This window comes from Alligator sinensis, unplaced genomic scaffold (genome assembly GCF_000455745.1).
Source record: "Alligator sinensis unplaced genomic scaffold, ASM45574v1 scaffold1176_1, whole genome shotgun sequence".
NCBI classification, from domain to species: Eukaryota; Metazoa; Chordata; order Crocodylia; family Alligatoridae; genus Alligator; species Alligator sinensis.
This window is the reverse complement of record NW_005842590.1, coordinates 412,301-434,890: the sequence shown is the minus strand read 5'-3', so window position 1 is coordinate 434,890 and position 22,590 is coordinate 412,301. Positions and strand designations below refer to the sequence as shown.

Here is a 22,590-nt window from a genome sequence, read left to right as displayed (position 1 = left end):
AAAATAACCATTTACTTAGTAAACTGTTCCCTCGGTAAGAAAAAATATACTGTGTATGTCAGGTTTTTTTTCTAAAACTTATTTCTATTATCTTATGGAACATTTTCTTCCCATAAACATTTTATAAATTGCACAAAAGCATTGTAGTGTTTTTGTTCTCAACCTTTTTGAGAACAAAAAGGCGTAGGATAAAATTGTATAAGGAGAGAACTAGTGTTACAAATGGTCAGTCTTGCTGTCAAATGTATGTATGTATTTATCATTTAAAATCTGTAGATGAGAAGTTGAGATGTATGCACTGTTTTCTATGAACACTTAGGTTTTTTTTTTTAAAACCATTTGGCACTACTTTGTCCCATAAAAAAAGTGTTTCTCTAGTGTTTAATTTTTATTTTAAAATGAGTTCATGCCATTTTTATAGATCCCCTTTCCATAGCCTGGGGACACTGAGAATACCGGTTGCAGCATACTTTTCTCTATTTGGACGCTCAAGTCTGCACTTTGCTAAAATGATTTGGATTTGTTACTTAAAATATAAGTGATACAGCATATGCATTTTACCACTTGAAGGTGTGAATAATTTCCTATAAATTAAGGCTCCATATTTGATGATACTTATCTACAGTTCTTCTTTAGAGTTTGAGAGAATAAAGCACATCAGAAGCGACTTCACTGGAAAGTGTTTCTATTATAAATTATTTTTCTTCTGGCACAGCTGAATAGAGAAAACTTTCTTTAGGTAAAGAGAATGTTCAAAAATGTACTGGAGAGATTAATAAGATCACTGAGTCTCTGGCCAGCATCCAGCACTATGATCTTTCATTTGAACAAACGTGGACTGAAGCCTTTGAGTTTAAGTGACATAGCTATGAGATGTAAAGTGAAGGTATATAATGAAGATATGTAAGTTTAGACCCAAAACAGAGCAAGCAACGGAAGGCCTGGCACTGTGGCCTAGCGATGAGGACTGTACTCATAAGCCCTTAGTTCTGATCTCTGCTGACACAGCTCTTCAAGAATTTTATATTGGACAGTCCTTGCTTAAAAAAACAGAAATAACTCTGTAGGTGAAGCTAGAACCACCACCATCGTCCTTTCCTCCCAAATACCATAACTACCATGCTACATAGTTATGCTTTCCCTTGTTCGCTCTCCTTCTGGTCCATGTTCTCATTGCCTAATAAGCCACCCTCTACAAAGTGGGGTGACAGGCCCCCTTCCACTAGCTTAGCTCATGGCTAAGGCTAGTGACTGGGGCACTTTTCTAGGAGTTTGGTTTGAATCCCCTCCCCTGATGAAACCTGAATCCCCTCCCCAAATGGAGGTGCCAAAGCATTTTTTTGCAACCACCCAACAGGGTCAATGCAGATTGCTCTTTGTGACTGAAGACTTAGCTGAAATGTACTTACCTTTTAGGCAGCTGAAAAGTCAATTAAGACCTCTCCATTCAACTGTATCTGGTGTACACTGTTAAACTTGAAAGGTTAATTTAAAAGGTAAAAGCCTGGACAAAAAGCTAGCAATAAACCTATATATTGCCAAACAGTGTAGTATGTGGTCTTATGCCGGCCTTTCACTCAGGGCTGTATTTCATGAATGTTTCAGGACAATTAAAGAAGCTATTTTACTTAGATGGTATTGCAGGCCAGATCATAATAAACAGGAAAGTAATGAAACTAATGAGAGTTACTTTTCAGCCAGGACGTTGTTGAAATATATCATGAGTTCAAATGTAGGCATTTCAATAATGGTTCCAGTTAGGCTGCACTTCTCAATTTTGTGTTGTAAAAATGTCATTCCTGACTAATGGCAAAGGAAATATTTGCATGAATTGTTGCCCTGTTTTATCCAGTTATGAATATTTGCCATTAGAATTCCATTACCGTTGACTTTCCATTCCTGTGAAAATTATTATTTTTACTATATTTTAATAACAAAAATTCAAGGTAATGAATTCCGTAAACTGAAAGCCAGTCTCAGTTGTGACTTAATTGTGATTGCACCAGCTTGACTGCAGCTTTCCCTCTCAGGGAAGCCAATAAAGAACTTCAGAATTCTTTAGACGTCATGTTATCAAGATACTACCTGTTTTGGAAACAGACATAAAGGTTTTATTCTCTATAGGAATGCTAAGATTTTTATGAGAATTTCATAAGGAATTAAAAAAGAAAATTCCCTTTCACCAAACCTAGTACTGTGTCATTTCAGGATATGGCTTGTACTCCCTAGAGATAAGCCTCTGCTTGTCTTTACCCTGTCAAACATACTTGGGGAAAGTGAAATTAAAATGCAGCAGATCAGGAGTTTGTCTTGAATTCTGTCTTATTCCTGATTCTTAACGAAAAATACCTAGAACAGAATGTTCTGTTAACGACAGCCCTATTATGGGGTACGTCCACCGCAGCCCATCCTAAAGGATCCTATGTAACACAACGGCTGCTCTCAGTCCCTTACTGCTAGCCCCACACCCTCTTAGCCCTGGGAAATCAACTGCATTTCCTTCAATATTATAGTATTTAAAATGCATTTAAAGATACATCCACTTAACTAGAGTGAAAAATAGAAGCAGAAACATAAATTAAAAATATTAAGATGCTTAGAAAACAACCATTTGGTATAAGCATTTCCAAGCAATAGTGTTTAGTGTTATTTAGCATATTACACATTAAAATTTAAATGCACCTGACAGCTCATGACTAGACATACTCTGAATATGTTATAAATAATAGTTTTGGTCCCACTAAGTATGGATTAGTTGAATGAGCTTCCCTGATTCTGTGGATATGGTTTAAAGAGTGATACTGAAATATTTACAGCTCTGTAAATATTGTGGCATATCTGTAATGCACTTGGCAAGTGAAAAGCACTGTCCTGTAAAACTGCTAAGTCTGTACCATTATCATTATTTATTGGTGATAAAGTACTTGCCCTTTAAAGGACACTACCAGCTGATGTTGAATCTATTTCAGATTCCCTCCTTCACTTTGTGAAATATAAGCTCAAATAAGCATACTCATGTGAACATGGCAACCCATTAGGCTTCAACAGGACCTTTGTGTTCCTGATCCTTTTCTGTAAGTCTGCAGGTGATAGGGTTGCCAAACGTCCTGGATTGGCTGGGAGTCTACCGGAATCAGCATCCATCTCCTGATGACTACTGAACACGATTTGGGAGATTGATACTGGGAACGGGTTGATCAGTACAATTAATGACATCACGTCACACTGGGAGGAAAAAAAATCTCCCAGAATAGCTTCAGTTAGAGTAAGCAACCCTAGCAGGTGACTGTCTCTCTCTTTCTGAAACTGAAGCTCTTCAATAGACTTCTCTAGAGGGAAACACGTTGGGGCCCTACATTTTGTCGTCCTGAACTTGCACTGAACCATTAGTGCCTTCCATCCAATGACAAAAGCATTTACAAAGTGAGTGCTTAGGCTGAATTTATAATACTGAGGGATTATAAGGGATGAAGACGGAAGGAGAGGTTCCAGGAATCCATCTCGTCTCCGATTTGTGGAAGCTCACCTAGTCCCTCCCGCTGAGAACTGAGGAAATGTTTTCAGTGGGAGGCACGCAATACCACACACTTTTGAAAATATGGTGGTTAGATGCTTAACTGAGTTCACTGGAATATCCGGCCTGTAGTTTTGAAGAGTAGAAAGCTAATACGAAGGGAAGAGTTTCCCAATGACGGCTCTAAGAGGAGGAGGTAATCACAGCCATGTACAGTGTCAGAGGAGAAGAGTCCTTGCCAAAACTGAATTAAACCTTCACAAAGAAAGTATGAGTTAGTTTGCTTTGAGTTTGTTCAGGGGGCAGATTAATTTTTAGGCTGGTTCTTTTTTGCCCCAGATCAAATTTCCTAGCTCTGATTTTAACAACATACTTGAGAAGAAAATCTGAATTTGGTCACACAGGATAAATATCACTTAGTGTAGTATATATTATCTTGGAAGATTTTCAGTCACTGTTATTAAGCAAAGGTTTCATCAAGCATCACAGGTATTAAACCTTGCTACAGATGGTCTGCTTCCTTTATCTCATTGAATTCCATTATAAAATAAGATGGTGGCAACTCTCAGCAGACTGTCTAAGGCTGTTGATATTTTCACTCAATGTTAGATCACTTACCAGAGATGTTGCATCCAAGCATAAGATTTCAAAAAGTCTGGACATGGCTTTGATCAGCTGCTAGGTTTTGCTGTTGTCTGTTCTTAGTGGGTATTATTGTTTCAAGGGAAATTATTAGAGTCTTGGCTGGCCTGCCAGGTGCTAATATAAGAGATGATGGCAGTCCTAAATGCAAGAAATTACCATCATCTTTCAAGATAAGTCTGCTGCTTTTGACATGGAAGAAAACATCAGCAGCTAGGGGTACAATAGAAGTTCTTCAGACAGATCCAGCAACACAGATATTTTTGGTCACGTTCCAGGATAGCTATCGGCCCTTACACAGAGAAGCTTGTGATGGAACAGAATCTCAAAGCAGCAAGCTTTTTTTTAGTCAGCTGACATGGTCAGAGACCAGAAAAAAATAAAGGACGTTTATGTGTCATATTATTAAACTCTGAGACAGAGAATGATGTTGGTAATAAAATATTTCATCTTAAGGACTCTACAGGGAGATTTGCAGTAAGAATAGTTGTTGAAGCAGAAGGAAAGAAGCCTCTTGACTTTTGGAGCAGCTAAGGATTGTAGCTAGAATTATGATTTAAGGAACATACCAATGTACTTGAAAAACATGTTAAAAAAATAGGACTGTGTGTATATATACATGTGCAAATGTGCATAGCTATGAAGGAGCAAACATTGGGATCCAGCTATTTCGCATATCTCAGGGTGCTGCCTTTTCTAATCTCTGGTGCAAAGTAGGTCAGCCTCAGAGCTGCTGTATCCTATGCATGGGTATCTATGGGCCCATCGCAGGCCATTTCAGAAACCAGGAGAGCTGGGATTATGGTAGCCTGGTTGTTCTTCAGTAAATCTCCCCCGTGATTGTGAGCTCTGAGATGAGGTGCTATATGACTGGCAACAACTGGATATTCTGCCATGGTAGCAGGGATTTCCACCTGCCTTTGGGATCATTGGGATGCAGATAAAGCTAACTTAAAGTTTTGCTCTCTGAGTCATGAGAGGCCAACCCAGTGAGAACCATGATCTGCCCTGCTTGTGCATAAATATGTGTGCATGTGTGTGTGTAAAAGAAAATTAAGTAGATAATACACCCACTTTTGCCAGTGAAAGACCAATTAATGTATCAGTTAATCAGAGATTTGAATAAAGAATATAATAATAGTTAAGTAAACACATTCACTCTTTTAAAATTATGTATAATAGTAGTATTTTTTCACTGAGGGTTTTTGAACTAATAAATGAATCAATATACCATATAAGAACATAATCTAGAACTATACATATCAGATGACAATGAGTTTTCTTCCTAGAATATTAGTGCAGGAATTTAAAGTTACTTTTCAAGGTAGTGGAACATTACTTTGCAAAATATAAATTGTCTACGGTATATAAACTTTGTGTAGACATACAGAGCCCATTCTGGTCCTGCTTACACTAATTTTACCAAATTGGAATTCCATTGACTTTAATAGCATGACTCCAGATTTAAATGAGGTGAAGTGAGAATAAAATTGGGCCCACTGTTTTAATTGCTCTAATGCTGGCAAATAAAACTGCCATTTATTCCAGCAGAAAGCAGTTTGTTCTGAACTATAAAACAAGTTAGTTCGGCTGAAAGCAAGTGCGATCCCAGCTGAGAAAACCCCACAGATTTAAACAAAATATAAATTATTGTTTTGAATAATGATGAATTTTGAAAATACTAAAATACTTTCAGTGGTTTTCCTTCTTGTTTTACTTACTTCGACACGTAATTCCATCCCCGCTGTATCCAAATGGACAAGGCCCACATTTAAATCTTCCATCTTTAGCTGGCTCACACTGCACTCCTGAAAAGCATGGCATGTTGGCACAAGTAATTTTCTTGTCCTGATGCAGTAGACCAGTAATGGGTTTTGATAGTGCCAAATGGTTCGCTGTGAAGGCGTCTGGCTTTCTGATTGCAATGGTCTGTGCTGGAATTCTTGCTTGAACAGAAGTCCTTACTGGGAGGCTAGCACTTTGGGGAGCTGTATCAGAAAAAGAAGCTATCAAACGGAATGAAGAAGTCGCAAGGGTGGTCAAAGCAGATGCTCTTGGCTTTTCTGTTCGAAAATCATGCGGTGGCTTGGTCTTTGTTGTTGCAATCCTACTAGACCAATTTCTCGAAGAAAAGTTAGATTTTGTGCGGGTCTGTTGAACAGCAGACGGGCTTGAAACTAATGGACTTGCACTCATGTCATGGTGAGGGGAAACACTCCCTGCTGTGTGTGATCTAAGGTACAGATTATAGTCAGGAGAGATCCGGGTTGTCATTCTGACCATTGCTGCTTTGTCATCAGGCTCTTGGTGCAGAAGTAAGTTGTGTGCATTCATTTCTATCATCCCTTTATCCAAGGATGATGCTTTCTCAGATGGCATGGAATCTAGATCAGATTTTGTTGCTGCTGAAGTCTGAGGCGGGGAAGCTGTCTTTTTTATAGTAAGTGATTGAATACCGAAGACTGTAGGGTGTCTTGCTAGAAGAGCTTGGGAAAATGATTTCATTGCTGTTCTTCCTTGGTGGGAGTCTTTAGCGTCTTCATTACCTATCTCAGCAGTATCCATGTGATTTTGGGCAGATCTTTGTACTAGGGATGATGGAAAAAGATACTCGTCAGTAAATCTGCTGGCCTGAATCACTACTGGAGGAAAATGAATAATTAACTTGTGAGCCAACAGTAGGATATTAATTACATACAGAAAGAAAGCAATCTGCCATACTCATATCATTACAATTTCCTGACTAATCGGAGTCAATATTTATTGATTTGTGATTTGTACTGCCAGAGCTGTATGTCTGGGCTGCTTTTGTGCTCGACACTATATGGTTACATAATAGAGTCTCTGCCCTGACGTGCTTACAAGAGACCGTGGGTGGGTGCAGAAGCCGACAGAGAGAGAACAAAAAAATAATAAGAAAATTCTGGGTAATGACTGAAGTCTCAGCATACACGTACATAACTATTGCTAAGGTTTTGTAAGCATCTCAGCAAAAGAGAGGTTTAGAGAGAGGAATGATGGCTTTGTGGATGTTTACATAGATGCCAAATATGAGAAGAGTGTGGGAGAAAGCATGTTTAAAAATGGCTGACAAAGCTGACATCATGGCAGAAGTGGAAGCCAGCTTTTCAATAGTGTAGGAGATATGATATATGGGAAGGGGACAGGCTGTGAAGAACCTTGAAAGTGAAGACAAGTAGTTTGAATCAATACTTTCAACAAGATTAATGGCCATCTGCTGTCTCTAATGAATGGAAGAGACTATTTTTAACAAGTTGTGGTATACTTACTTCATAGCATAGGGAGTGTTTTGGGCTGTGGGACTGTTCCCCGAACACCCAATTCTAAATCTGTTTTAGAATTAAACCTATTGGGTTAATGGTTTTACATTTTAGGGTACTAGATAACTATTAAATATCCAGATAACCCTCTTTTTGATGTAGATGTCATTACTAAAATTGATAACTGAACAAACTGAAGCAGAAAGATGAGGGTTGAATCCAAATTGATTTTGTAGGTGCCTCCACTTGGGTGTTGCAATACCTAGAATGTAGGCGCCTAGCCTTGGGCAGGTTCTAAATTGACAGGTTTTGGGGCCTAGGCTACTTAAACAGTGAATGGAAAGACTTGGGAGTTTCCAAGGGGGGGATCCAGATTGCCTAGTAGTTCAGCAAGGTAGCACCTACAGATAACTACTTGGAAACTGAACTCCCGATTCTCCGGTATCAGTTTAATAATTTAACACAGGACTGCAAATGAGGTACTTCTATCCTTTCAGAATCCAGATCACTCAGCAGGGAGGCACTTAATCCTGTCATTTTGGATGCCAAACTGCATTTGCCATAAAGCACGGCATCCCCATTCGCTCTTGAAACGCTGCTGGTGTTAGTTCTGCATACTTTTTGCCCAGTTGTATAATAGCATGTTTGCCCCAAGAAGCCAGTTTGTCTTCCCCTATTGAAATGATCTAAACCCACATCTTCTTCCTAGGATAATTCTCTAACTTTCAGGTTATGGGAGAGGCTAAGCGGGAGGTCATATCCATACCTTCTGTTGAAGCTGGGTGGCTTCAGTGCCAGAAGGCTAAGAGTCATGGAACCAGATGGAGAACAAGCAAGAGGGAATGTGACTGTAGTTTAGTGAGGAGCAGTCTTGCAGGAGGAGGAGCCCTGGGATGTTGTCTGTGTTTCCAGGATCACTCAAGTACAGTTAGACTCACTCGTGGTTGCTTTTCTTGCACTAATCTTGTCGTCTTGACTGCCCAGTGACTCAGTTTTACATAGTTACTGTGCATCTAAAGAATCAGGTACAAGCAGAGTATAGGCATGTCCCATCACTTTGGATCACAGCAGAATGATGTGGGACTTAAACAGTTTGTTTGGATCTCTTCTGAGCTTGAGCAGTAGCTGAAGTCTGGGCAGGTCTAGTTAGGTTAACATAGAGACATCTGGATGCCTAAGCAGTTCTGCAGCCTCTGAACAGGATTAAGATTAATTTGGATTACTCTTGATCACTCTATGTGCCTTAGTTCCATCAAAGACCTATTTAGGCCTTGTCAACTAGATCTGGATCTGTCCCCAAATGACTTGGCAAAGGCCAAAAAGGAAAGTCATCACAGCAGGCAGGGGTTCCTGGCATCCAGCCATTTGTACACTCTCTTTCATCTGCTTGTGGTTTTCTTTTTTTTCTTCTTTTTATTCTCCTGGAATACCATGTGCTTGGTAGTGATTCAGGCAATGAACAACAACAGTATATAAATAAATTGATTGTACTGTACAAGGTAGTATTGACAAATGATGAGGGGATGGAAGAAAGGGCAGATGGGAGGGGAAAAAAGAGAGGAGAAGAAATCAGAGATAACTAAATAGGAAAATGGAAGAAATGAGAAGTAAAAGGATTTTTAAAAATGAATGAGAGAAAGAAAGATGAAAGAAATACCCCATAGAAAATTATCAGTTATAGGCAAGAAGCATTGCCTCTGGAAAATTCAATTCAGAGACTAGGAAAGGCAGGAGGGACAATGGAAGGCTGAGTCACCACTTTGACAAATTTCTGAAATGAACCCTAATAATAGCTCTGAGCACCAGCAGTCACAGTGAAATCAAATAGGATTTTTTTTTCCTAAATGAATTTTAGGAACTATTGAAGGGATTAGGCTGCCAAAATAGAAGCTCATATCATCCACTTAGCTCCTGATCAGGTACGCAGTGCAATTCTCTTCACATGGTCTTGCCGAGGTATCCAGACTTTACCTGGAGGAAGGGACCACCTGTAGGCATCAGAGGTTCTCCGTGACCATTCAGTCTTGGACATTTCTCATATGGCTGCCAATAAAGGAGCCAATTGAACTAACTAATAGCAATATTGTGGTTGGCTTCTGTTTAGTATGATAGAGACTGGATTAAAATCCTTTACGCATTTTCCATAAGGTACCCAAAAAACCACAACAAGCTTCTTCTGAATTTCACTGTGGGCTCAGTTTAGTATAACTAGTTCAGTATCCTGTAATCCATCGCCTGTACTATACCAGGTTTTCACCAATAGTAATAGAGTGCAACCTGGCTAAAATGAGATGGTGACAGAGGGAGCTTTTCTGGAGGAGACAGTTATTTTTATTCTGCAGTTTTTCTAATATCTAAATAAGCAACAAAGGACTATTCTAAAAGATTGCAGACTCAGTTGTCTGTTGTCAGCAGCTTTTCGAAATCCTGTATTACTTCAATTTATTTTTCCATGCAGTCGATCAATATCTTCAAATGTATAACCCATTATCAATGCAGAAGTGTGATTGGATGAATCTGGTTTTCTCTGTGATGCCACTATATGATTACATATTGGACTGGATGAAAATAACAAAAAAAAAAAAAAAAAATGACAAGGCAAAGTGCTCAAGGTTATGCAAAGGGACAAAAATACATTTTCACTCCATCTGTGTTTCTGCCTGTATTAACCAGGAGATGTGCAGCAGTGGAGCAATGGAGTTTATTTTTTAGAGGAGCAGATAAGAGAATGAGGGCCTGATACAGCGAATGCTTCGTTCCAGCTGTACACTGCTGTCACTCCATTCATATCAACAGAGTTACATCAGCATAAATCTGGAGTATTGGAGTGGTGAGTCAGACCCTGAGACTCTTTTGTTACTTTTCTGTCCAGGGAAGATTAGAGCAACAGAGATGAGGGCCAGATCTTGGTGAATCATACCCATCAGAACTTTTCTTCCTTGCTGCCTACAGATTGCAGAGGTTATTGCTACTTCCTTTATAGCGGAGTTTCATTTTTTCCTTGGAACCGTGGGAGCAAGAAACTTTAATTTGAAATATATATTTATATAAGCTTAGATTTTGATGTGATCACATGGCTTTGGAAGAAGAGACTCTAAATGTGGTCCTATACCGTAATCTAGGTCTGCACTGCGTTCTTGGGTCCAACCACGCACACAATTATAAGCACAACTGTCCAGCTCAAGATTGATTCCTCCCTGCAGAAAGAGCCTCAGGATGATAACTGTATGCCGACTTCCATGCAAAGTATTATTTTACCTTTGCTTCCCATGAGCATACTACTATTTTGGGGCATAATTTAAGTATTAACCTCATTGTTAACACAATTCAATAAATTTACAAGTTGTGTAGCTTTAGAGCTATTAACATTTAGTAGTACATTTTGTGTGAGACATTTCTCATTCAGAAGAATGTCTACAGAGATATGCTCTTCTGACATATTACACTATGGGGGTCATCATTTAACATTTGAAACAGCTACCAGCCCATACATCTTATTTAAAATGTCAAGAGAGAACAGAAAAATTACATTGGTTTGAGGAGTCTTGTTACTGGAGTATTAGGGATTATCTAATTGAGAGAGGGAAACTGCCCAATTGTCATGAAGTAGGAGAGAAAGTGTGTGTCATAGAAAACGTAGAAAGGTGTTGACATCTTTCCATTTTCCTTGTTCCCAATCTGGCTCCTGGGTTTAGAAGCTGTCTGTCACCACTTCCTCTGCCATAAGAATATAATCAAAACTTCTTCCCACCCATAAACGACTCCCTTAACCTACAGAGACATGTGGGTGTGTTTTCCCCATCTCTACACCTCCTCCAATTGCACCTTCCCTTCTTACTGCCTTGCTCTTCATACAAATGTCCAGCTTGCTTTCCCAGTTGTTGAATTCTTGCCAAAGGCAGATTCAGAGGAGGTGCAGTGGTGCATCTACACCCCGCTTTTGGATTAAAAAACACCACGGGAAGTTCCTCCCAGTACACTATTGCATGCCCCCTTTCTACTTCTTCCCCCCTATACCCTGCCTGCCTTTCCCCACTGTCCCTGGGGCAGGGAAGCACTAGAGCCATTTGTGTCCCATGCATGGGTGCTGTGCTCAGCTGGGGAGGTGAAGAGCAGGCATGATGAAAGAAACTCTCCAGCCACCCTGTTGCCACTGTCCCCTCTCCAGCTGAGCCCACCCCATGCTCAGCCCAGCTAGGTCTGGAGTTTCTCTGCCCCTTAATCAGTGGTGGCATGCAGGGGATGGGGGCAATAGGGGGGAGAGGGCATGCCTCTGAGCAGGAAGGGGAAGGGTGCAAGGATTTTCATCTGCTTTAGGGACTTTAAAAAGTCCCCAGAGGCTCCTGCAGCTGGGTCTGCCCACACTGGTGGAGGCAGAGGAGGCTAGGAGCAGGGGGTACAACAACACTTGCAGTGTGGGTTGCTGTTGGGAAATCCTGGATCCACTTCTATCTCTTGCTAGCCAGTCCCTTTCCCTGGTAAAATGCTTAGCCCTCTTAATGCTCATGCTGTCTTGACTTCCAAAGCCTTAGAAATAATCTGAAGATGAAAGCATTTCAGGAGCTAATTGAATTTAAATGTAGATTTAGTGAGTAACTTCAGTTTGTTCAGATCCTTTTCCTATTCTTAATGTCAAGGGTGAAAAGTCAAACATTGAATGGAGGACTATTTGCACTAATTTAAATCATAGTGGATGCATGTGCATGTGCAATTAATGCTCATGAATAAACTCTGGGGCTTATTGCGCTAGAGTTTTTGCACCTGGGCACGCCGTTTGAATGTGTGCCTGGGAGCAAAAAACTCCAGAGCAATTGGCTCCAGAATTTATTCGTGCACAGCCCATGGAGCCTGGTGGGAGCAGCTTAGGCTGGCAGGGGACCCAGGCCCACCAGCCCAGGGCTGCTCCGACTAGGCTCCATGTGCTGCAGAGGGTCTGGCTGGGGCATGAAGGTTTTTCAGCCAGCAGGCAGGCCCTGCGCTGAAGCAGTCTTATGGTCCAGCTAACCACTTCACAGCATGTGGAGCCCCAGGGCTGTGGGGCTCCATGTGCTGTGGCAGGGCTGGATGAGGCATGTGTGCTTCAGCGTGGGGGCTGCTCATGTCTCAGCCAACCAGTCCACAGCCCATGGAGCCCCATTAGAGCAGCCAGCTCTGATATGCTCTGACAGGGCTCCACATGCTGTGGAGTGGCCAGCTGGGGCATGAGGGTGCTCCAGTAGGGAGCCTGCCTGCTGGCTAGCCCTACACTGGAGTGCCCTTGTGCTCCAGCCTCCCCCAACACTTTTTACACATGCATTTAAGTGCAGTACTTTACTGTGATGACAGATAGTGCTTGTGTCTGACAGGACTATCCAAGGGCACAGTAAATTAACCTATACCAGCCTAATTGTTGCACACGTGTAGATGGTGGCATATTGCTGCACAGTAAATTAGTTTACTATACAGTAAAGCACATGTGTAGACGTGCCCAGTTAGTATGAGTTTTTAAATGTGACTTTTAAATATGTTTCAGCTTAGAAAAAATGATATCAGCCTTAAAAAACCTGTTACAATATCTTTCAATATAAATTTGGTCTTTTACTTCTAAATATTTGCCCATATTGAGAATACTACCTAATTTGGGGAACCTGTGGGCATTCTGTGGCTAAGAGATGCTCAAGTCATAAATGAAATGCAGAGTCAAACTGTGCATGGAAGCCTGCCCACATTGTCACACCAAAAGCAAAGCTGTTAACTCCTAGTTTCTGTGATCATTAAGTTCTTTCACTAATTTATTAACCATAAAATAACCAGGTGCACATGTGGTTTACCATCTCTTTAGCTGTGGCTGATTCTCACAGAAAGTTCTGCACTGCTTTGGGTGGTATTCCTATTAAGAGTGAAGTGTCTCTTCACTTCAGTGGTGTCCTATATGAAATCATAACCTCTAACAAACATTCAAAGGAGTGTACATTTGCTAACTGCTTTCTGATAATAGCAGTTCCTTTGTCTGCTTTAGTGCTTAAGTGTTTTGTTTATTAAATGTTTTCAGATCTTTTGAGGTTTGCAGCTATACATACATAGCTCTGCAAAAAATGTGGAATTTACAATGCAAATTAGTTTTGTGCATATGAAATAAAAAATTATCCATCTCTGTTGCAGATCCATCTCTGTTGCAGATCTTTCTCAAGGGAAAAATTAGTATCTTAAACCAGCTCATCTGTTAATCTCTGCTTAAAGGGTTTCTATAGGTCTTGTTACATATTGCATTTTGAGCTGCTTAAATGTTGATCAGCGTCAGTGCTAGCTTCAGTTTGGAGCAGTCACACCTGAAGGCTAAAAACCTTCTCTGACTGTCCCCCACTTGCACAGCTGTGACTTTCCACTAGAAGGCTGGTGAGCAGGGGCCTGACTAGGAGCTACAGCTGTGAGTTGCCACTGCAGGACTGATGAGCCAGGATAGGCTTCTATCCCTCCTTTAGGTGGGAGTGTGTGAGAAATGGGCTGTGGGAGGAAGGGGGCCAGGAGCATGAAGCTGGGAGACAGAGAGTTAATGGGATAGGGTGGGTAATAAAATAGGAGGTGGAAAGGAAATGGGGGTGGGGGAAGGATGGTGAAATGAAGTCAGCCACCAAAGGATACAATAAAAAGATGTACCAAAATTAAAAAAAAAAAAAAGATTTAAAAAGAAATAGAGGAAGTAAATTAAAGAAGGTCTTCTGTTTTAATAAATTTAAATTTAGGATGGTGTGGGGAGGGAGGGTGCTTGTTGTGCTTCCTGAGGTGGCTGGGAGGTGGGAGTGGTGAGGAAAAGCCCTTTGGGGGAGCTACTGCCCCTGTCTTGGGATGAAGGCCCCTGCTCCATCTCATGGGGATCCGACCCAGCTCCCTACCTTGTGTCTCTCCTACCTCCCCTGGACCCCACTCCTGGATCCATCTGTGTTCTGCTACCTGGCTAACTGGTATGTGCTCTACAGGCTATTTGCAAGGGATTGCTCCCATAAGGGTGGTGGGAAGGTCACACCCCTGGAGGTGGGAGGGAGAGTTGTCTTGGTGCCAGAACCACCCCCTGGGCAGTGGAGTTCAGGGAGTAGAAAATTTATTCACACAGAACAGGAGGGTGGGGTGGGATGTTGGAGAACTGCAAAATGGGTGGCTCATATGTGGGGAGTGGCCACTCATTAATGGAACACAAGCTGAATAATATGGATCAGAGATAAATCTGCCCTGGAGTGGCATAACTTTAAGCTGCCTAAAGTGTGTTTACAACTAGTTTCAGGTATTAATGTGTGGACAATCCAGTGGTTTAGAGCTTCAGGATCCACCTAAAATTAATGTGGAACAAGGCCATGTGTTCTCAAAGTAAAGAAGTCCCTGAAATAAAATAAAGAGAATCTGTTCCCTCTCTGCTTGTATTCTCATGCATGAATGCCGAATGCCTCCAGAGGCTGGTGGGCACGACGAGTTCCTGCAAGTGGCGGTGACACTGGCAGCGGCAGGAGCATGGTGGAGGCAAATGGGGAGCTGCTGCAGGCAACTGCAGCACTGTCAGCAGTGGAGGGGGAGGAGGGCATGGCGAATGCTGACCAGTGGTCAGCGGCTGCCCACAGACACCACTGGCAGTGTTGGCAGCAGCCAGAGGCAATTGCAGGTGCCGTTGGTGGTGTTGGCAACAAGGGGCGACTGCCTGCAGGTGCTACTGACAGTATTAGCAGTGCCTTTTCTCAGGGGGTGCACCGCCATGCTCAGGGGGTGCACATGCACCTGCGTGCACTCCCTACACATCGCCAGTGCTCTCATGTTCATTTTCTGTGAACATTGAAGTGATTCAACATTCAAAGAAAAAAAGAGTATATTTGCATGCTGAAAAGCTCCTGAAAAAATATTTTTAAATTCATTTTCAAGTAATTGGCACCTTCATTACTATATTTTATGCATTTTGCAGGGATTCTGCTTAACACCATATGGAGATTATGTCTTGCATTGCAGGCAGCAGCAGAGAACTCAGAGACATTGATGGTTACACTATTGGTAAGTGTTTTATTACTAATCCCTTATGGAGAGGTGTCAAGTTCTCTTTGTGCACCAGGATGGATTTAGACTGGGGGGCTCCTTGTGAGCTGAATTCAGCCTGGGGCACAAAGAGGTAGCAGTGGTAATGACAGCTGCTGTGGCTCTGATCAAGAGCATGCAGAAGTGGTGGTGATGGAGGTAGCAGCTCCAGCACAGGGCAGTTCCAGCTCCTATTGCATGCCCTGTGTTGGGAGATGGAGCTCCCACTGCTGCGTGCCTTGTGCTGTGGTGGCAGCTCCACTTCCCGCTGCAGCCCCAGGGTCAGGGGGGTAGGGCCACAACAGTAGCAATAGGTGCCATGTCTGGAGGGCAAGTGGGTCTGTGTCAGCCTTTTCCTGCTACTGACCGCCATGTCCACTGGGGCACAAGAACCCCAGATTCTATGGCAGGCCACTTCTCCCAGCCACACCCCCTAATTTCTGATGGCTGTGCCTTAACTTCTAGATAGAGTGCCTCTGCGGGCTCCATTTGGACCATGAGCCATATGTTTAACACCCCTGCTGTAACAGATAAGGTGAAGAACTGTTGGATATAATACACTCTACAATACCAATTCTTTAAAAGCCTTCCAGAAGACATGGCATGAAATGAGAAAGAGATAGTAGAGATGTCAATGAGAGTTTTCCTATTCTGAGACTTCAATAGACCCAGGACCCAGGCTTGCCAAAAAACACAGCCCATGGACCTAGCGTGGAAGCAATTAAAACAGCTAGACAATAAGCTGATGCGGTCCACTACAAGGACTACATGTATGAGGCAATGACTGGTGAGGGCAGAAAATTAGAAACCAGCCTGTGCTTTTCTGTAGAATTTTGCTTTATATCGACTACATAGAGAACCACAGCCTGGGTTCCCTGCCTTCTGTGTCAGTTGTCTTGCAGAAATGCTCCCCTTCCCTAATTTTGGCTCTAGTCCACCTGCATAAACAGGCACAGGATTGGAGTCATGGGCTTTTTTACACGAGCTCTGGGGGCGGGGGTGGAAGCAGTTTTCTGTGTATGAGCATACCCACACTTCAAAATGGCAAGGGGGCCTTGGAACGAGCTTTAGTTAAAGTGCCCCCACTGCCATTTTGAAGCACTGTTGGGACGTTGATACACGAGATGCACAGGCTGGCTGGAGCGTGGTAATTACCACTCTCCAGCTCCGACGAGCTGTTATTATGGTGTGTTGGAGCAGCCCCTGGGTTCATGTACAGACATCCATAGTGACTCAGATGCTAGCAGTTAGATACAATGCATAGCTACTGAAAGATAACCTACTCTAACTGTTTATATTAGACTTCAGCTAATTTGGTAATAAAATATTTTGCATCAGCATTACTATTACTTATTGTTGGGCTTGATATTATCAGATGCTGAGTGATGTAGAAAGAATAATATAATTGCTCTCCCTTTTCTACTGACTCTCTCACTACTGTTTAGTGCAAGGCCATTTGGAGTTTGGGAGCCTTCCTGCTGCTGAAACTAGTCAGTGCATCTGCCAAAGGGAGGTATTTTGAGAGCAAAGCGATGTGCTGTCTCCTCCCTCAGGAAATGATCATTAGCAAAATACAGTATGAAAGGCTGCTCACCAAAATTGATATTTTTAGAAATCTTCTCAGGAAGAAATTGTGATGGAGACTTAAGTACTAGAGAAGTAGTGACATTCAGGAACTAATAATTCTGAGGAATTCAGAAACTAATAAAAGTGACTTCTTCCATAACATAGGAGCTCATCAAATGAAAATGCGTGAAGAAAAGAAGAGCTTGAATGAATTACTTGATCACAGATTAACTACAAGCCACCAACATTAGGAACCTTAAAAAGGGGGCAACTGGTGTTAAGATGGAGCTTGGTAAATTTATGGTATGCTTCCCTATGTGACAGTAGTAGGCTGGACTCATGGACCCAGGAAGCTCTTTCTGGTTTCTCTGAAGCATATGATTTTATGAGAGAAGACAATCTGATGACTCACATCACATTAAAGGCCTAATTATTTGTTTCCAGCAGTACATAGTTCAAGAAATTTCTAGGTTTTCAAGTGGAAAGCTTTCAAAACAGCGTACTTGAGATTTTAATCCATTTATTTGTACACTTAAATACAATGAGATCTAATATTTTGAGAGCATCATTAAAACAACACAGTTCTAGGATGTAGCAGTTGTGATGCTGAATCCAAGTCAGATTTCTGAAGTGCATAAGTATGAGAGGAAATAGAAATTAAACTGTATAATCCTTTTACTACTCAAGGGGAGTGTCTACATGTGCAAATGCTACAGGGTGAGTTTAGAATAAACCCACCATGGGCAGGCATCTACATGTGTGGGGAAGCAGGAGTAGATTTGCTGTTCATGGCACCAGTCTGCTCCCATCCCCTCCAGCCCTGTACTGGTCCCCTACCACCACTGCGGGGAGCTGGAAGCTCTAGCCACAGTTGCCTGCAGCTGGTGGCCATGTTTAAAAGGCAGCCCCACATGCTGCTCCTGAATCACCTGCTTTCCTGGCCTAGGGCAGCATGCAGAGTGTGGTTGCAGTACACGGCAGCTGTCACCTCATCCTGTCCCCACCATGCCATGGCTGCTCCAGCCACTAGCTCTGGGAGCGATGTCCACCACCCTGGGCTCCTGCTCACCACTGTGCTCACCCTGCTGGCTTGCCACAGGGTGGCCACCTGGCCCAGGGCAGTCTTGGCCCTGATGGCCCCCCATCAGGCCACCCCACCTGGCTCACCACATTGTCCCAGGCCCCCTGCCACTGTGCTGCTGCCACCCAGACCCCAGCAGGGATGCTGGCAATGTGCTCCTGGACACCACCACTGGGGTTCATCCATGTTGACCTGGGTCTCCAACCCTGCCACTTGTTGGCCCGCCTGGCCAGCCAGGCCTGGGGCTGCATATCATCCAGACCACTAGAACATGCATTCTGGATGACCTGGGCCACCTTCCAGGAGCTCCTTGACCAGCCCCACCTGCACCTGGAGTGGCAGGCAGGATACCAGCATGCAGCAGCCCCTCCCTGCAGATATGTGGATGGACATTGCACTGCTCAAGCTGGCCATGCCTGCCAGCTGTCACTACATCAGCCATCTCTTCAGTGTGGGCAAGGCAACTGCTGGGGAGGCTGTCTTGGAGTTGTGCAGTGCCCTCCAGGACATGCAGGGGTACACCATGCTCCATGTGTATGACCCCCTGGAGGTGGTGGCAGGGTTCCATGCCCTGGGCTTCCCCAAGTACATTGGGGCCCTGGATGGGACCCACATCCTCATCACCTGACAACCCGTGGTGATTGCCCCTACTACAGCCAGCTGGGCTTCTACTCTGTCATACTCCAGGCTGTTGTTGACCACTGAGGTGCCTTCATGAACATTAGCACCGGCTGGGCAGTCAGTGCCCATGATGCCTACATCTTCTGCAACTCTGCCCTGCCAGCCCTGGTGGGGAGTGGGCACTTCACATTGGAGTGCTGAACCTCAAGCTGGATATGATGGTGGTCCTGCTCCTCCCCACTGGGGACCTTGCCTACCCACTCCTCCCCTGGCTCATGTGGCCCTACTGGCCAGCTGAACCCCCACCAGGCACACTTCAGTCAGTGCCTGGGCCGGACCTGCACGCTGGTGGAGTGTGCCTTTGGGCGCCTGAAGGCACACTGGCACACCTTCACTGCCCACCTTGAGGTTTCATAGGCCAACATCCCCCAGGGCATTGTCTCAGCCTGCATGCTGCATAACAGTTGTGAAGCCCAAGGGGAGTTGTTTCATGAGGCCTGGGCATAGGAGCTGCAGCAGGAGGAGGACCTCTGGCGCCTGGAGCGTCAACTGCTGTGGCAGACCCCCCTTCCCTGCTCTGAGGCCACATGGAGCTGGGGTGAGTGGCAGGGCCCCCAGGGTGGGGGCCAGAGAAAGGGCTCCTGGCCAGTGAAGGAACTGCTGCATCTCAGCCCAGGCCCATGGTGGGGAGCCCTCTGCTGGGTGGTGGGCAGCTGCCAGGGGACAGTCGGGGCTAGGGCAAGGGGAGTGGGTGGCATGAAGGTGACCGCCAGGGCCAGGACAGTGTCCAATATCTGGTGTTCCTCCTCCACTGCCCTGGCCACCATCCTGCCACTCCACTCTAAGTGAAAAGTCAAGCCTCATGACCTGAACTCCACTGAGGTCGGCAGAATGATAAGGTCTTTGTTCTGAGGAGTTAATGTTATCGTACCAGGTATGCCATGAGGGACAATTGAGCAGATGCAAGGAAAGTACTGAGACAGAGCAAGGAGGAAACAAACGTAAAGAACTTCGCAGAAAAAATAGTCCTTAAAGAAAAAATAGATTGTTATCTTTTAAAAAACTTTTCTACAGATTTTCAATGAGAATTTTCAAGGCATCCACTTTTAAATATTTAACGGAAATGAATATAAGTAATGTTGGCCATGGAGTTCCTCTCTCCTTGTGATATTCATTTACCACTTTTTTGTAGTCTGCATGGATAGGGGCCTCCACAAAGGAATGATTTCCCTGCTTTATTGTTCCTATCTTCAACAAGTTTTACTGGCTTTACTTTAGCTTAAACCTTTGGTTTAAAGATTTAGTTTAAAATTGCATGTTGGGGCTCCAGCCCCTCTCTTTTTGTGCTCTGCCCCTTCTCGCAGAGACTTTGTCCCTTTTTTGTTGTTATCCTCCTTTCTGTGCCCCTTGCAGCAGTCCATGTTAGTCATCTCTTTCATATTCCTAGAAGAACTTTTCCTGCATCTCTCTGTGACATTGCTGTTTACAAAAGAGGCAATAAGTATGACCCTGTCACATAATGCTCTAGGCAAGTCAGTTAACCTGATTATAGCTAGTTGTTACACAGTTTCATCTTCTCCTAACTATAATTCAAATCTAAGCATGCACCTTTTCCCTTGTGTCCTAATTTCTATTGTTATCACACTGTATTTAACTTTGTAATTATATTACATCAGCAACTGCACAAAGAACGTGAGGATAGAGTTTTCAGGAGATGTATTATACAAATAAATTTGATTCTGCATTGAAAAGCTGGCAATATATTCTACTTTTTCTTGATGCCATGAGTGACTGAAAAATTAATAAAAAAACAGCATTCTTATCTGATGGCTCAAGGGCCCTCAAGCCCTTTCCCGGTTTAGACAGGTTGATATATACATACTGAGTTAGATCAAGCCAGATCCTGTCTGCAGTGTTCCTGTCTCATTCTATGAGATATTGATGCAGGCGCCATCAGAACTGTAATAGTTAGGCATAGAGAAAATTCATAATATTTCTTCAAAAAAAGATCCATAATGGTTTTTTTCCCAAAGGAAAAATTGCTTAAATTTGAATATTTTACAGACGTTCTCCTTTCATTTAATTCAAGTAGTAAATGGTCTAAAATTACAATTACATTGTTTTCAGCACTAAACACATAAAAATGAGTTACTTTACATATGAAAGACAAGAAATTATATGAACTGTGCTTTTTTGGAGACTACTAATGAATCTTTTCATATCACAGAAGCACATTAAATGTTCTCAATAACAATTTTATACAATTCTGCGTAATATAATCACATTCAAGTGATTTAGTCTGGACAGCAATGTATTAACTTTTTGGCTCTTATTCTCACTGGTTATACTAGGATATTTATATTTTTCTACTTGAATGGGCATTTACATGGTCAAGTAAGGCCATTTTTCAGGTACACTAGGAATTAATGCTATTATCCTCTTGTATAGATGTTAGATTAGATAGCCAGGCCTTTATTATTTTCAGAGGAGCAAGAATTTTCCAGGACAACCCAAAGTAAATAGTCACCCTAAAAATATGATTTTTGGGCATGAGACAACTGCAGGTCAAGAGAATCAGCCTCTCTGGTCCTATCTTCAAAAACAGAGACAGGTTAATCAGAGGCATTATGGTACTTTTAAACATTTTGGAAATATTAGCCATTACTGGAGAAAGACTCTTAAACTCGATGAACTAAGAGTCTAATAATATATGTCAAATTCTAGATTTATGGAACTTTGTGCAATAAGTGCAGTTATTCAGCAAGTAAAAAAAATATTGGGATGGTTACTTTTTAATAATTCAAATGATTTGTTATAAGACACACTGATTATAGTTCAGAGAGTTTGGAAGATATTTCTTAGTGTTCATAGGGGTATCTCCCACTCTTGATTTCTCCTAACAAATGAAAACATCTCTAATAAGGTACATATTTATTTTGGAACTTATTTCATCCAAAAAAATACAAAAGTGTGTTGTAAGCTTGGTATAGTAAGCAAGTCTCTGTTAAACCATTGTCCTAATGAAAATTGCATTGAACTCTTTAAAGTCTGAACAAAAACAACAGGACCGTAGTTTTTAAGGTCTCTTTCTAACTCGCATGGTAACCACCTTGGGAACCAATTTAAATCTTGGAAACCAATGGATTAATTTGACCCTGCCAATATTTAACACTGTGGTTACAGAGAGTCTGGGTATTTCATATACAAGTCCTGAACCCCCCCCCCCCCCCCCCCCCCCCCCAAGCTATACCCTTTTTATAACACCTATAACTCCTTCCTCCTCCCTATGACTTGCTCTGCCCTTATTTATAATATATAATGGCAAAACTCCAGCTTGACTTTAACGAAGCCAGGATTTTGGTCCAATGTCAGTTACTTTTAATTTTAAGTGTCTTATGAGTACTTAACAAAACTGCAATGCTGCCACATTTATGAAAACAGGGACTGCTCCTTTTAAAAGTGGTGTGGTAACTACTCAATTAAAGGGGCTTGGAAATTTAAAAAAAAAAATCTGGCTCTCAGTTCGGTCACCATAAAAAACTACAGTGCCTCTGTCCACCATAGATTATTTGTTTGGAGACTGGGTTGTTGTTACTACCTCCTAAAAATCATGATGGCAAAGTGATTGCTTAAGCAAAAAAAATGGCACAGTCCTGGTAGGAGAGGAATGTAATCTATACTTGATATTCTGATTGGATGTAAATATTATTCATGGCAGATAACTCAGACCTCTTCCTGGTTGGTTTTATGGCTTGGGCTTCACTGGTCTTCTATTGCTAAGATATATCTTTTGCTAAATATATCATGTGGATTGGAAGCACTTAACAAATTCTAGATTGACAGAGTATATGGTT

The 22,590-nt window shown here is 42.5% G+C and overlaps 1 protein-coding gene across 1 annotated transcript in view; it reads right to left on the bottom strand.

Moving 5' to 3' along the window:
- Positions 1–22,590, bottom strand: part of LOC102384375 (von Willebrand factor D and EGF domain-containing protein-like) — a 328,357-nt gene that overhangs the window by 58,477 nt on the left and 247,290 nt on the right. The window contains exon 21 of the mRNA XM_025214561.1: positions 5,878–6,744. Coding sequence (XP_025070346.1) covers positions 5,878–6,744 — 867 coding nt within the window. The remainder of the gene's footprint in view (positions 1–5,877; positions 6,745–22,590) is intronic.